The sequence below is a fragment of the Cucurbita maxima genome, unplaced genomic scaffold (assembly GCF_002738345.1).
Source record: "Cucurbita maxima cultivar Rimu unplaced genomic scaffold, Cmax_1.0 Cma_Scf00005, whole genome shotgun sequence".
NCBI lineage: Eukaryota > Viridiplantae > Streptophyta > Magnoliopsida > Cucurbitales > Cucurbitaceae > Cucurbita > Cucurbita maxima.
In genome coordinates, this window is record NW_019272021.1 from 5,831,208 (window position 1) to 5,845,838 (window position 14,631).

The window sequence follows — 14,631 nt, forward strand, 5'->3', positions numbered from 1 at the left end:
TTTTTTTTTTTTTTTTTGGGGGGGGGGGGGTGCGCACTAACCAATATGGAAACCAGCATCAGGGGTCCAGGATATGAAGATATTATCTGTTTAAAAGAAATTGTAGCATTTGCAAACATGAAATGTCTGCATTCAAGTTCAAGAAGAAGTTCATTACTAATGTACCAATAGCAAAATGGTGATCTTGTTTTTCACTACCTGCTATGAAGTTAAGGTCCTTACACATTGTTAAATCCCAACTCTTTGACCCAGACATCGGCACGCTTGACCAACTGCAAGAGCACGTAAGGAATCAAAGCACGATATAACGCCTCGATAGAACGAGGATAAAATAGTTCAGACCAACAAAGGGTGCATCAAAAGTGAAAATTTTCGGTCCCATACTTTCTGTCGTATTTCGAGACCCAAGAAATTTCTTGAATCAAGATGTTTTTTTGCAAGCCACAGGAGAAATCTGCCACTACCTGGGAATAGGAATACTTGTTCTGTTAGATTCTTGATGGGAAATCAAAGGCATTAAATAGTCTCATGAATTCTTAAAAATGCAAGTAAAGATGTTATGTAAGTCATTACAGCATGCCTTGATCTGATAGATTATTTTCTTGCATGTGAATACAATACGATACTATAGGCAATTAGCATTTGAAACCTTAATATCATTACCAACAGAATTCTTTCCTGTGTAAATTCTCCGGAGCAACTTAGGCGACTACATTGTATTAAACTTAATGTTTACTAGCGAGCTCGTTGCTGCTATTGCTTGGAGCATTTTGCTCAACATGTAACGTATTGATTACATGATTAGAGCTGTTTTATTATGCATATCGAGTTAAATTTTGATTTATAGTGCACGGTAAAGACGATCGTTGAATGCAGTAATCAATATGATGCTTTAGGATAATATTTCCTTCTTCATGCTGATTCAATGAACATCACCAAACAGATTGAGGAAATGGTAGGATCTGTAAATTATGTTTTGAACTTGTTTTCAAAATCAAGCAGTAGCATCAAACACTTGTTCATGGCTATCCTCTATTTGGCCAAAGCAGGAGGATTATGGGTAAGATTCTAACTATAATATAAGCAATATCAGTCCTTTCAATATTTTGAAAGGGTTAAAATCTCCTAAACATGAGTTTAACCATTCAAATCAATTAATACACTTTTAAACACCATTTTTGTGAGATCCCACATCAGTTGGGGAGGAGAACGAATTATTCTTTATAAAGGCGTGGAACTTCTCCTTAACATACGCATTTTAAAAACTTTGAAGAGAAAGCCCAAAGAGGACAATATCTGCTACCGGTGGACTTGGGCTGTTACAAATGATATCAGAGCCAACACCAGGCGATGTGCCAACGAGGAGACTGAGCCTCGAAGGGGGGTGGACACAAGGTGGTGTGCCAGCAAGAACGCTGGGACCCGAAGGGGGAGTGGATTGTGAGGTCACACATTGGTTGGAAAGGAAAACAAAACACTTTTTTATAAGGGTGTAGAAACCTCTCCCTATGAGACGTGTTTTAAAAACCTTGAGGGGAAGCCGAAAGGGAAAGCCCAAAGAGGACAATATTTGCTATGAAAGGATTGGGCTATTACAATATTCATGTCATCAAAACTGATTTTCAACGACCACGGGTTGACTTAGAAATCAAAAGAAAGTTAAAAACGATTTTAGGAGCATGGATTCAGCCAAATGCTATACAGAATCAAATATTATCTCGTGGAAGCAAAGTATGTACTAAAAAAGTAGCTATTATGAAGAAAACAGATACGTAAGAGATATATAACAGGGAATGCATTAGCTCACTCACCACTTCCTATATCGACCATGAGGGGCAACGTGGGGTCCTTGAAAACTTCATCCCAGTTAGGTGCTGGTGTAGGGACCTGAAAGGTAAAAGAGAGAGAGTTTTTCCTTCAATTAAGCAACACTAAGCTAAAATTTCAAAGCCACAGCTCCTAAAATTTCTCATGAAACCAAACCCACTCTCAAAACTCAAATTACATACAGAGAAAGAAGAGCTAAGTGGATTAACATGCTGCCTGATTCTGACGTGACCTGAATCCTGCAATTCCCAAAACCAAGTCAAATGCACATCAATTCTAGTCACCACATTCAATTTTCAATTACTCGCCAACGATTTCAGAAATCAAGGGCAAAATTCACGAACAGAAAACAAACCTCGAAGATCTTGTGAGAGAGATTAAGGTCCGCATATTCCAACGCCACAAGTTCCGGACTACGGAGTTGTTGCCGCTCGCAAAGCTCGGCGGAAGAGCCCGATGGTAAACAGAAGGAATGAAGAAATGGTCGTTTTACTAACAGAGATAAGGTTCGGTTTGCTGTTGCGACGCTCGACGGCGCCGCTGCTGCTGCCGCCTTTGCAGCAGCAATGCAACGAAGCTGGGAGCAAGTGTGTAACTGGAAGCAAAGGGAAGAAGCCATTTTGCCGCGTCCGTTGGGCTCTCAAGAATGGCGCTGCCGCCTCTTCGAATTGGGTTATTTCTCTCTATCACCTTTTATTTTCCTTTTTTCTTTTCCATTTCGAATTTAATTTAAAATAATGATAAATTGCAAAATAAAAATCTCAAATTTAGCCATTTATTTAAAAAATATATTTAGTTTTGACCTTTTTATAATATTTTAAAATTATCCGAAAATTATGTTAAGATGACATGAAATAGTGTAATATTGACTTAGAAATGAAAATTAGGACATGGCTATACCATTTATGGTCACCGCTATACCCATTATAAGTCCAATTTATTCAAAATTCTAATAAATTTCTACTCTTATAAAATATTTATAAAAATTTAAAAATAGATATACATCTCCAAACCTATTTTCAACTAACAAAATTAAAACTAAAATCCAAAATAATAATAATAAATAATTCTTAAATTTAAAACTTCTAATTTTGATTATGACATTGTCACTAAAAAAAAATGATGAATTATACGTGAGCGGGAAAAAGCTAGAGGAAACTCTAGTGGAGGCCACAACAATACTGACATGCAAATCATTCGTCTGACTTAGATATAGGGGCGAAAAATTAATCAAACGGTCTAGTAGCCGGTCCCAAAAGGCAAGTCAATTAGATAAAATATCTACAACTACCGAAATCACTAAATCTAGTAACGAGTGGAACCACCCCTGCCTTCTATGAACCAATGGCCATGGAGGGTGAAGAAGATGGAAGCCATTAATTTAGGTGCTATCATTTTTACAAGAAAACTTACCAGACAACACACTGAAGTAAGCCTAAAAATGCCCCATCTACGAGAAGTTGAGCAAGTTTGCCTAAAAACACGGGAGCCAAAGAAGAGCCCAACAACCAGAAGGCTTGGGAATTTGCCGATCAGTTCTTCACAAAATGGCGAGTGAGCAATTTGCCAATCTCCAAGAAACCAACCTTTTCCCTTCCTTCAAATATGGCTTTAAGTTTATCGTCACAGTATATCTCTCTTTTGTTGGCAGGATTCTGCAGGCAAAGACAGTGAAATATCTCATTATGCCATATAGCTTGGCTCACAGAAACCCCCTAATCATCAACTAAAAATGCAATACAGACAACCCTAACCTACAATATTTCAAATGGAAGAAACTTGTACAATATATAATATCATCACGGTTATGCTTTTATAATGCGTCTACTAGAAAGAGGTGTCTGCACCGTTATAAGGAATGTTTTGTTTCCCTCTCCAACTGATGTGGGATCCCACAATCCACCTCCCTTGGAGCCAGCGTCCTCTTTGGCACACTGCCGATTGTCTGGTTTTGATACTATAACAGCCCAAGCCCAACACTAGCAGATATTGTCAATTATAGGTCGTTACATATCGCTGTCTACTAGAGGGAGGTTTCAACACCCTTATAAGGAATGCTTTGTTCCGCTTATGTGAGATCTCACAGAATGTAAAAAGGCATACAAAAAGCATTCATAACTAGCTACATGAAAGGACTCCAATCCTAAAGAATAGCATCTTCGAGCTTAAGTTAACCCGGGCTTAACTGTCGTGCCCACGAACACATCATAGAGATCAATACCAGATATTTCTGAAAGTAAATATCAATTTCAACAATTTATAAAGTAATACTATATAATCCCTTTATCAAGTGTTTCAACCTTTTAAGAGCCAAGTATTCTCGTAGAAAAAGAGGGGATTGTCAAGGTTTGGAAGCTTTGGATTAATCAGCTATCTATGACCATGGCCATGGGGGGGCTTCATTTTTCAGGAATTTGTTGATAGCTCCATAAGAATTTACATAGACGTATAAAGGCTTCATGTAATACTGTCAACAGTCTATCATGTAGTTATTCCAAGTCTAAACACCGAAATATTCTCAATTCTAAAGCTTCAAGAGATCTCGTGGATTTTGATTATTAACCCCAAAGAGTAGGAGAGAATAACAGAAGATTTCATTCAGAACAGCTTCATAGGTTCTATTTTAGCCTATTCGTGCTCCTATTTTTGTGAGATAACAGGTAGGTTAGATAGAGCAACAAAACATTAACATGTGGAAACCTCTAGCTAACAGACTCGTTTTAAAACCTTAAGGGGAAGATAAGTAAACACCCACAGAGGATAATATCTCCGCTAGTGGTGGTAGACTTGAGCTGTTACAAGTGGTACCAAAACCAAGCACTAGGCAGTGTGCCAGCCAGCGAGGACGCTGGCTCCCGAGGGAGGTGGGTTGTGAGATCTCACATCCCTTGATTTCTTAAGGGTGTGTGGTATCAGAGCCAAGCATCGGGTGGTGTGCCAGCGAGGACGCTTGCTCTCAAAAGAGGTAGATTGTGAGATCTCACATCCCTTGATTTCTTAAGGGTGTGTGGTATTAGAGCCAAGCATCGGGCGGTGTGTCAACGAGGATGCTCGCTCTCAAGAGAGGTGGATTATGAGATCTCACATCCCTTGATTTCTTAAGGGTGTATGGTATCAGAGACAAGCACCGAGCGGTGTGCCAGCGAGGAAGCTCGCTCCCAAGGGAGGTGGATCGTAAGATCTCACATCCCTTGATTTCTTAAGGGTGTGTGGTGTCAGCACCAAGCACTGGACACAAGGGGTGGATTGTGAGATTTCACGTCCCTTGTCCCTTCGACTGTTACAATTTTTCTAATACCCCTAAAAATTGCTAGTTCGTGAGTTATAATCTTCCTAAACTCAAAGAAATTGCTACAAACTCTTAAACGGAGACAAGCCAGACACCCATTTTTCATCAAGGTAAACGAGTTCCTAAATTTACTTGCAGCATGGGGAGAAGTAAAAAGGAAGCAGCGGAGACTAGTTTCGTTACTTGAAATCAGATTTCTCTTCTTATGGACTTCAGAATTAATAGATCGACCAAAGGATTCATCAAATATCGCGGACAACACCATTTCCCTAGAAACCACAACGGTTCTCGCCTACTCGACAATCTACGCGATCAAATCAGAGATAGCACTGGAAATAAGATAGAAACCTGAAGGTTATGGAGCTTGATATAGGACCAGATCTGCTTGACGGCGTCGGTGCGAGAAGCCTCCGATACACCCAAGAAATTGCCCAACGCTGGAGAAACCTGTAAGACTTTCAGAAACCCTGTCGATCGAGTCATTTCCCTTTTGACTTTCGGCTTCGGTGCGGCTGCAGCAGCAACATCGGACCTCGGAGGAGTCTTCTCCTTCGGCTCAGTGTTCGACTTCGAGGTCGTCCTCGATTTGACAGCGGCGGGGGGGACGGTAGCAGAAGATTTCGACGGAGCTAAGAGAGCTCTGCATCCTCTGAAAACCCTAATGCCATTGCTGAATCCAGACGACATTGTAGCTCGCTCGGATGTTGCAGTCGGATTTCGGCGGAGGGTTCAGTGAGGAGAAGAATCAGAGAGACTCGCGGGAAACGAAGGGACAATCCGCTCCAAAGTACGTAACATTTGGACAGACTTTGGCCCACTTGTCCTTTGGAGAGAATTTATCAATAATTTTAATGAAATTGTTTATGCTCAAATTTTTCTTCATTTTTTAAAATATGGAAGCAAGAAAAATAATAATAAAATATTAAAAAATAACTCAAACTCATAGCTAACTCACTATTTTAAAATGGGTATGTTAGGGAGAGATTTACCCACCTTTATAAAACATGTTTTATTTTCCTCTCCAATCAATTTGGGGGGTCAGCGTCCTCGCTAGCCATAGTTCGGTATTTTACTTCTATACCATTTGTAGCAGTCTTAACCCATGGCTAACAGGTATTGTTCGCTTTGACTCGTTACATGCCGTCATTACCTCACGATTTTAAAAGGCATATGTTAGAGAGAGATTTTCACACTTTTATAAGAAATGCTTATTCCCACTCTTTTGGCGATATGAGATCTCACACGACCTAAGTCATGCAAACTAGATTAAGTTTAATAGATTGTGCTTACTCCATGGAGTATCATTTGGTTTGATTCTATGTGCTAGTCTAAAGTCGACTTAGGATATGAGTGGAGAGTGGGCATATCGAGAATGATAAGTTCGTAATTAAAATAAATAAGAATATTAATTAATTTTGATCACCTTATTTTAGTTACATTCATAAAATTTAATTAGTTCCTAAATTGAAAATAATTAGGTAGCCAATTAAAAGAAATTATGTCCAAATTATATGGATTTAATTTGTTTAGTTCTATAATTTTCTCAATTAATTTTGGATATAAATTGAAAAATAAAAAGAGAGGGAAAGGATGGATAAAACGAAAATGGGGAGAAGGAAGAAGGCGGCGGCGGGAAGCTCTGAGCCCGAGACAGTCACGCTTCCAATCTCTGGTATCACTGATTCCACTCGCGTTAATGGTGATTCAGGTTTTTCCATCTTTAACGACAACGGAAATGAACCTTTAATTGTATCTCCATATCCAGCATCTTCAGTTCAGAACAGTCCTGTGCAAACTCCACCGGTCACCGATGAAGCCGGAGAAGTCAACGGAGGTGACGACGGAGATCACGGAGAAGTTAATGCTGCAGGTGATGTTTCTGCTTCTGAGCAAACGAAGCTCGATGAAGGCTTCTTCGAAGTCGAATCTATTCTGCGGAAAAGAGTTAGTAAGGTATTTTTTCCTCTTCCGCCATTGTAGCTACTTGTTTTATTTTTCTTAGAACTTGTAAGAATAAGCTTATTCTATCGGTTTTTGTGTCTATGGAACGATACTAGAATGTGAGTTTCTTTCCGTGTTTATCGATTTCTTTTTGTCGTTACACTGAATGTGCACTATTATGGTATTGTACTCTCGGATTTGTTGTTCAGGCGACAGTGTTTCCGAATCTCCTTTATTAATCTGATTTTAGTTTTACTTTTTTCGAATTCACAGGGACAGCTTCAGTACCTCGTCAAATGGTATGTACGATTTTGGTGTTTTTTATTTTCGTCTATCATTCAGTTCTGATCTCTGTGATTTTTTCTTGATATACGTGAAAGTAGCTTCGACAATTTGGTTTTGACAGGCATGGCTGGCCAAAGACAGCCAATACATGGGAACCCTCGGACAATCTCCAATCGTGCTCTGAACTTATTGATGAATTTGAAGAAAGGTTCTCGTAACTATGTTTCATATTGTCAAATGATTGCAGCAAATGTATGACAATGGAAGTGTAATTCGAACGTCACATCCTAATGCCGCGTTCATCTTTTGTAGCTCGCGATCAGGAAAGCAGCGGATGTTAAATAAAAGCTCTGCCTTATTTAGTTAGGTTTGTAAAAACATATGAGTTCACGCGAATGGAGGAGCGTGATTCTAGGGGCCATTGTTTTGGCAGAGTGGCGGAGTCTTCGTCCACTTATTCTATTTGTGTATATTTGGTTTTTCTATTTTTGTAATTAGATTTATTATTTAAACCATTCAACGGATGTAAAATAAATATATTGAGTCTTCAGCATTACCAGCGAATCTCTCTCTCTCTCTCCTTTTACTTCCGCTAATTTTTCCTTCGAAGAAACCTTCGGCCAATTTTTTTTTCGTCGACATCCGATTTGCCAGAGTCAACAAGTGGTATCAGAGCCTGGTTGAAGCGATCGGTAGTATACCATCACAGAGGAGCCAACCTATCAACAAACAAGTTGAATAGCTCAAGTGGTTAGAGCGTCGATCTAATAACACACAGGTCTTAGGTTCGAGTAGAAGAAAATGCAAAGCACAAAAATAAATACATCGTGGGGCCCATCTCAAGCAGGCTCGCTCACTCCTCCACGCCGCCAAGTGCCGGCATCTCCATCACCACCACGAAGAGGCCGTGGCCGACATCGTGATGACGGGCGTCGAGTAGTTGTTGAGCGAGTGATCAGAGAGACAACGACCGCCGTCGTTCAGTACCCGATGTTGACAAGGTCCAACTACAACGAGTGGGCCTTGTTGATGCGTGTTAACCTACAGGCGCAAGGGTTATGGCACGCTGTCGAGCCAGAGGAAGGAGAAACAATCGAGTACCGGGAGGATCGGCTGGCGTTCGCCGCCATATTACGATCTGTGCCCCCAGAGATGCTGGCTTCTCTTTCCACCAAGCGCACCGCACAATCGGCCTGGGAGGGAATCCAACATCGAGCAACTGCGAAAGGAGCTCTCGGAGATTCGCTTTAAGGACGGCGAATCCGTCGATGATTTTTCAATGCGGATCACGGGGCTCGCCAACAGCATCACCACCCTCGGTGGTGGCATCAGCGAGACAGAAATCGTGAAGAAGATGTTGCAGGTCGTTCCCGATCACCTCGAGCAAGTCGCGATTTCAATCGAGACATTGCTTGACGTGAACGACCTAACAGTGGAAGAGGTGACCGGAAGACTACGTAACGTCGAGCAGCGGAAGAAGAATATCACTTCAGCTGTTGACAAGGAGGGCCGTCTACTCCTCACGGAGGAGGAATGGCTTGCACGCCTAAAGCTCCGCGACAACACCGGCGAGAGCAACGGGTCCTCCTCCAGCCGCAAAGGCGGTAAGAAGCCATGGATGTCCCACGGGCGCACGCGCGGGAAAGATGAGAATCAAAAGAAGGAGTCGACCAATGGCAGGCCGATCCATTGCTCGAACTGTGGGAAGAGAGGACACCTGGGCAGAAATTGCTGGAGCAAGCTGAGGAATAAGGAGAAGGCCGAAAAGGCCCAGGCCCATGTGGCTCAATCCGAGGAGGACGAGCCAGCTCTCTTCATGGTAACCGCATGCGTCCCCAATTTCGATTCCAACTCCGACGACGATCTTGAACCCAAGAAAGAGCTCCAGTTGGGCGTAGCAAAGCTGGCACCAACTGGGGAGCCAATTCAACTGGAGGAGGAGCGAGTGTTCGCTCAGATCGGCGAAAGGGACGAGCAACACGAGCACCAGCAATGGATCCTTGACACAGGGGCAACAAACCATATGACCGGGGCTAGATCTGCGTTCTCCGAGCTCGACTCGGGGATCCGTGGGACGGTGAAATTCGGCGACGGCTCCGTCGTCGAGATCGAAGGGCGCGGCACCATCCTGTTCGTCAGTAAGGGAGGCGAGCATCGCAAGCTGACCGACGTCTACTTCATCCCGAGGCTCAAGGCTAACCTTGTGAGCCTGGGTCAGCTCGATGAGACAGGCTGCTTCATTTCCATCGAGCGCGGACTACTGAAAATCTGCGATAATCAACGACGGCTGCTCACGCAGGCAAGACGAACCACAAACCGTCTTTACATCCTGGAGTTAGAGATAGACCAACCCGTTAGCCTCTCGGCCAAGACCGAAGAGGTATCTTGGAGGTGGCACGCAAGGTACGGACACTTAAACTTTCCTGCCCTAGAAAAGTTACAGAAGAAGGAGTTGGTGCACGGCTTGCCAGAAATCAAAGGCGTGAACAAGCTGTGCGACGGGTGCCTCATCGGCAAACAGAAGCGCACACCCTTTCCGTCTCGAACAGCCTACCGAGCCGATGAGCCATTGGAGCTTGTACACGGCGATATTTGCGGGCCCATCAAGCCGGCGACCCCAGGCGGTAAGAGTCTCTTCCTCCTGTTAGTCGATGACAAAAGCCGCTTCATGTGGCTGACTTTGCTGCAAGCGAAAAGTGAGGCGGCAGAGGCGGTTAAGCGCATTAAAGCGCGAGCGGAGGCCGAATGTGAGAAGAAGATGCGAGTGCTGCGCACAGACCGTGGCGGAGAATTCACCTCGGCAAGTTTCAGTAAGTACTGCGATGAGGTCGGCATACAACGGCACCTAACGGCGCCCTACTCCCCCCAACAGAACGGAGTGGTAGAGCGCCGAAATCAGACCATTGTCGGGACAGCGAGGTCATTGTTGGTGACGGCCGGGATGCCTGGGAGATTCTGGGGAGAGGCAGTAATGACGGCTGTCTATCTCCTCAATCGGTCACCAACCCGAAGCCTCGACGGGAAGACGCCATATGAAGCCTGGTACAACAAAAAACCAACAGTACACCATTTTCGCGTGTTCGGCTGCGTCGCATACATGAAGGTAACACGTCCCCATCTCGCCAAGCTCGATCCCAGGGGGCTGAAGGTCGTCTTCATCGGCTACGAACCCGGGAGCAAGGCGTACAGACTCTATGATCCTGTGGGGGGGCGAGCTCACGTGTCTCGCGACGTCGTCTTCGACGAAAGCACCTTCTGGCAGTGGAATGACGTGATCGAGGCAGACCGTAATCCAAATCAATTCACGGTGGAGTACCTCGTCACTGAGCCTGAAGAAGGAGGAGCCCAGCATCAGGAGACGTCACCGCCGCCAGCAGGTGCACCACATGAACCAGTGGAATTCGCAACACCACGGACTGCGGATTCGACGCTGGATGCCGATCACGATACTGATCTGGAGGCTAGGTACCGGAGGATGGATGACCTAGTGGGAGGAGGTGAACCACCTGGACTAGCAGCGCGCGAGCTCGAGGAAGTGGCCGAACTACATGCCGTCAGTGCAGATGAACCAAACACCTTCGCCGAAGCAGAAAAGAACCCGTGCTGGCGGAAGGCAATGCAGGAGGAGATGACATCCATCACTGAGAACCAGACGTGGAGTCTGGAGGATATGCCACCGGGACACCGAGCCATAGGGCTCAAATGGGTCTTCAAACTGAAGCGCAACGAAAAAGGAGAAGTTGTGAAGCACAAGGCTCGTCTGGTGGCGAAGGGCTACGTCCAGAAGCAAGGAGTGGATTTCGAAGAGGTATTTGCGCCAGTAGCAAGGTTAGAATCCGTTCGTTTCCTGCTGGCAATTGCAGCACATCACTCTTGGGAGGTTCACCATATGGACGTAAAGTCTGCTTTCCTTAACGGAGAGTTGAAGGAGACCGTCTATGTTCGACAACCACCTGGCTTCCTGGATAACGACAACCCTAATAAGGTACTGCGCCTGCACAAAGCACTCTACGGGCTTCGACAAGCCCCACGAGCCTGGAACGCGAAGCTCGACAGTACCCTACTGTCACTGAATTTCAAACGTTGTGCCTCTGAGCATGGCATGTACACGTACGGCCACGGCAAAAAGCGACTGATCGTGGGAGTGTACGTCGACGACCTCATAATCACTGGAGGCGACGTGGGAGTCCTCGGAAGGTTCAAGAAGGAGATGTCGAAAAACTTCGAGATGAGCGATCTCGGTGTGCTCAGCTACTACCTCGGCATCGAAGTGCAACAGAACTCTTCCGGCATCTCCATCTGCCAAAGTGCATACGCGAGAAAGCTGCTGGACACAACTGGGCTTATGGACAGTAATCCTACCAGGACGCCAATGGAGGCCCGACTTCAACTAAGGAAGGCCGGCACTACGACGACAGTCGACTCCACCAATTACCGCAGCATTGTCGGGAGTCTGCGCTATCTGGTAAACTCTCGTCCTGATCTTGCTTATTCTGTTGGATATGTGAGTAGGTTTATGGAAGCACCTAGGGAGGAGCATCTAGTGGCTGTCAAGCGCATCCTGCGCTATGTAGCCGGAACCAGAGACTGGGGCGTAAGATACTGCGCTGGGAGCGAAAAGGAGAAACTCAAACTGGTCGGCTACAGCGATAGTGACATGGCCGGTGACGTTGATGATCGTAAGAGCACCAGCGGAATGATCTACTTTCTCTCAGGCGGCGCGATCTGCTGGCAATCAACAAAACAGAAGGTAGTTGCTTTGTCTTCCTGCGAAGCAGAATACATCGCCGCTTCGATGGCAGCAACTCAAGGGATCTGGCTTGCACGACTAATGGAAGAAATCATCGGGAGAGAAAGCGATCCACCAATGCTATACATAGACAACAAAGCTACGATCTCCCTGATCAAAAATCCAGTTTTGCACGACCGGAGCAAGCACATAGAAATCAGATTCCACTACATTCGAGAATGTGCAGATCGAGGGCTCATCAAAATTGATTTCATCCGAACAGAGGAACAACTTGGAGACATTTTCACCAAATCCCTGGCGCGGGTGAAATTTGAAGAACTACGCTCAAAGATCGGAGTTCAAATAATAAGGTACAGCTTTTAGGAGGAGATTGTTAAATAAAAGCTCTGCCTTATTTAGTTAGGTTTGTAAAAACATATGAGTTCACGCGAATGGAGGAGCGTGATTCTAGGGGCCATTGTTTTGGCAGAGTGGCGGAGTCTTCGTCCACTTATTCTATTTGTGTATATTTGGTTTTTCTATTTTTGTAATTAGATTTATTATTTAAACCATTCAACGGATGTAAAATAAATATATTGAGTCTTCAGCATTACCAGCGAATCTCTCTCTCTCTCTCCTTTTACTTCCGCTAATTTTTCCTTCGAAGAAACCTTCGGCCAATTTTTTTTTCGTCGACATCCGATTTGCCAGAGTCAACAGCGGAAGCGCAAGCGCAAGGTTGGAGGCGTCGAAAATCAATATCGTGAGAAAAAACGGCATCACAATTTCGCTACAAATAATGTCACGGATATAGTTATTAGTACTGTGGATGATTGTCTATCGGCCGCTCCTTTGAACATAAAAATCCGTTGTGATCTTCCCACTCCTCAAGCACCTATAGATGTTGAAAATGGTCATATGGAAGGGACATTTTATGGAAGTAGAAAGAGAGACGATCATGATCTGAAACTCAGTGAGCTCAAGGCAGCAATGTCTGCCAATATGGTTGATTCTGATAAAAAAGCAGTGGCTTCTAACGATCTCGTCCTTGTTTATGATGTTTCCAAGGTCGATTGCGTGGTGGGTTTCAATCAGGAAAGTCACTCCATTGGAGCCAAGAAAAGGAAATCTAGTAGGGTGAAAAGGTTCACTAAGGATGCAGCCTTGTCTGAAGACTCCGAACAAGGATTAAAAAGAAATGCATCGACTCTAAGCATTGAGCCGACTGATCGAAACGAAGAATTGGAACTCGAGAATCCTAGTTTGTCAGGCCACTCCAGAAATGTGTCTGATATCACAAGGATTATCAAGCCTGTTGGCTATTCAGTTTCAGTATCAAATGGCATTCCAGATGTGACCGTAACCTTCTTGGTTCTGAGGTTTGTTGTACAACACTAACTACTCTTCCTTTGTATTGTCGAATATTACTCTTAGGCGTAAACCTTAACTCAGTTTTAAGATTTTAAACGCGTCTACTAGGGAGAGGTTTTTACACTGTCGTTCCCTCCCTCCAACCAATGTAGGATCTCACAATATAAAAAATAAAAAATTTGGACAATTTCTCGATTTGTGCTGTCATCCTTGCACAGGGATCATGCTAATCTTCTATGTATTGTTCCAATTTTATCGGATGTCCCAGGATGTAGAAACCTCTTTTTAGTAGACGCGTTTTAAAAGCTGACGACGATATGTAACGAGCCAAAGCGAACAATGTCTGTTAGCGATGAGTTTAGGCTGTTCCATATGGTATTAGAGCAGCACACCAGGTGGTGTGCCAACGAGAATGCTGAACCTCCAAGGGAGATGGATTGTGAGATCTCACATCGGTTGGAGAGGGGAACGAACCATTTCTTATAAGGGTGTGGAAACCTCTCCCTAATAGGCGCGTTTTAAAACCTTGAGAAAAAATCGAGGAGCTATTCTTCATCTCTCCTCCATTGGCCTATGCATTTTATTGACGCTACCATAAAAACAGCCTAAGTTACAAGCTCTGGCCATCATTTCGTTTAAAACAATTGGATCTTTTTCTTCTTTGCATGCAGGTGTGATGGAAAAGAAGTGACCGTGAGTAACAAATTTCTTAAGACTAACAATCCACCTCTGGTAATTGATCATATTTTAGCTTACATATTTATCTTATTTGGTTTTTGACCTGCTCGCATTTACAACTACTCTCTCACTGCAGTTGATTAACTTCTATGAGCAACATCTCCGATATAATCCAACATCATGAAAGAGCTGCATGTGTTTCTGGCCTCCACCATCATCTTCATGGTTTGCAAGCTGTAATTTTGTAGCTTTAGGACATTCAATGGAATACAATATGAATTCTTCGTAATTTTTTCAAGAAATCTGTTAAGAGGAGATCAAACCATTTTCTTGCTCCGTTTTCTTTCTGTATGAGGACGAATGGGAAAGTCATATTCTTTTTGGATATATTGAAGATCCAATAAAAAATTCTAAGGGCTTGGTAAATCGAATTATGAACATCTATGCCCCCTGTGCTTGTATTTTAGAGGTATACTAAATAATCTTTTACTAAAATTGTTATCCATTTCTC

General features: G+C 43.7%; 3 protein-coding genes and 1 non-coding gene across 5 annotated transcripts in view; 1 reads left to right on the plus strand and 3 right to left on the minus strand.

Moving 5' to 3' along the window:
- LOC111479752 (tRNA (guanine-N(7)-)-methyltransferase-like) overlaps positions 1-2,554 on the minus strand; it is a 3,492-nt gene extending 938 nt beyond the window's left edge. The window contains exons 1-6 of the mRNA XM_023124593.1: positions 2,183-2,554; positions 2,010-2,066; positions 1,812-1,887; positions 385-464; positions 223-272; positions 42-126 (exon numbers count right to left, since the gene is read on the minus strand). Of these exons, the coding sequence (XP_022980361.1) occupies positions 42-126; positions 223-272; positions 385-464; positions 1,812-1,887; positions 2,010-2,066; positions 2,183-2,446 (612 nt within the window). The 5' untranslated portion in view covers positions 2,447-2,554. The remainder of the gene's footprint in view (positions 1-41; positions 127-222; positions 273-384; positions 465-1,811; positions 1,888-2,009; positions 2,067-2,182) is intronic.
- Positions 2,555-3,009: 455 nt separating this feature from the next.
- On the minus strand, positions 3,010-5,947 carry LOC111479808 (protein TRI1-like). The gene is made up of 2 exons (XM_023124672.1): positions 5,465-5,947; positions 3,010-3,482 (listed from the first exon to the last, which is right to left on the minus strand). Exons 1-2 carry the CDS (start codon positions 5,801-5,803, stop codon positions 3,360-3,362), a joined length of 462 nt encoding a protein of 153 aa, XP_022980440.1. The 5' UTR covers positions 5,804-5,947; the 3' UTR covers positions 3,010-3,359.
- A 758-nt stretch (positions 5,948-6,705) lies between these two features.
- Positions 6,706-14,539, plus strand: LOC111479720 (chromo domain protein LHP1-like). 2 transcript variants are annotated; one of them, XM_023124539.1, is made up of 8 exons: positions 6,706-6,788; positions 6,882-7,069; positions 7,331-7,356; positions 7,464-7,550; positions 7,655-7,670; positions 12,789-13,450; positions 14,114-14,174; positions 14,257-14,539. In XM_023124539.1, the coding sequence occupies exons 1-8, from the start codon at positions 6,707-6,709 to the stop codon at positions 14,302-14,304; spliced, it is 1,170 nt and encodes a 389-aa protein (XP_022980307.1). In that variant the 5' UTR covers position 6,706; the 3' UTR covers positions 14,305-14,539. The 2 variants fall into 2 exon arrangements, with proteins under 2 accessions (XP_022980307.1, XP_022980306.1); XM_023124538.1 differs by having other exon boundaries at positions 6,717-7,069.
- Positions 13,616-13,721, minus strand: LOC111480152. The gene has a single exon (XR_002717768.1). It is a non-coding gene; the product is annotated as a U6 spliceosomal RNA (small nuclear RNA).
- Positions 14,540-14,631: the final 92 nt, after the last annotated feature.

Coding starts and splice junctions, on each gene's coding strand:
- LOC111479720 (XM_023124538.1), top strand. CDS start 6,722: ATGGGGAGAAGGAAGAAGGCGGCGGCGGGAAGCTCTGAGCCCGAGACA. Junction 7,070..7,330: donor TGCGGAAAAGAGTTAGTAAG/GTATTTTTTCCT, acceptor TCGAATTCACAG/GGACAGCTTCAGTACCTCGT. Junction 7,357..7,463: donor CTTCAGTACCTCGTCAAATG/GTATGTACGATT, acceptor TGGTTTTGACAG/GCATGGCTGGCCAAAGACAG.
- LOC111479808 (XM_023124672.1), bottom strand. CDS start 5,803: ATGTCGTCTGGATTCAGCAATGGCATTAGGGTTTTCAGAGGATGCAGA. Junction 3,483..5,464: donor TCAAGCTCCATAACCTTCAG/GTTTCTATCTTA, acceptor CTTTGCCTGCAG/AATCCTGCCAACAAAAGAGA.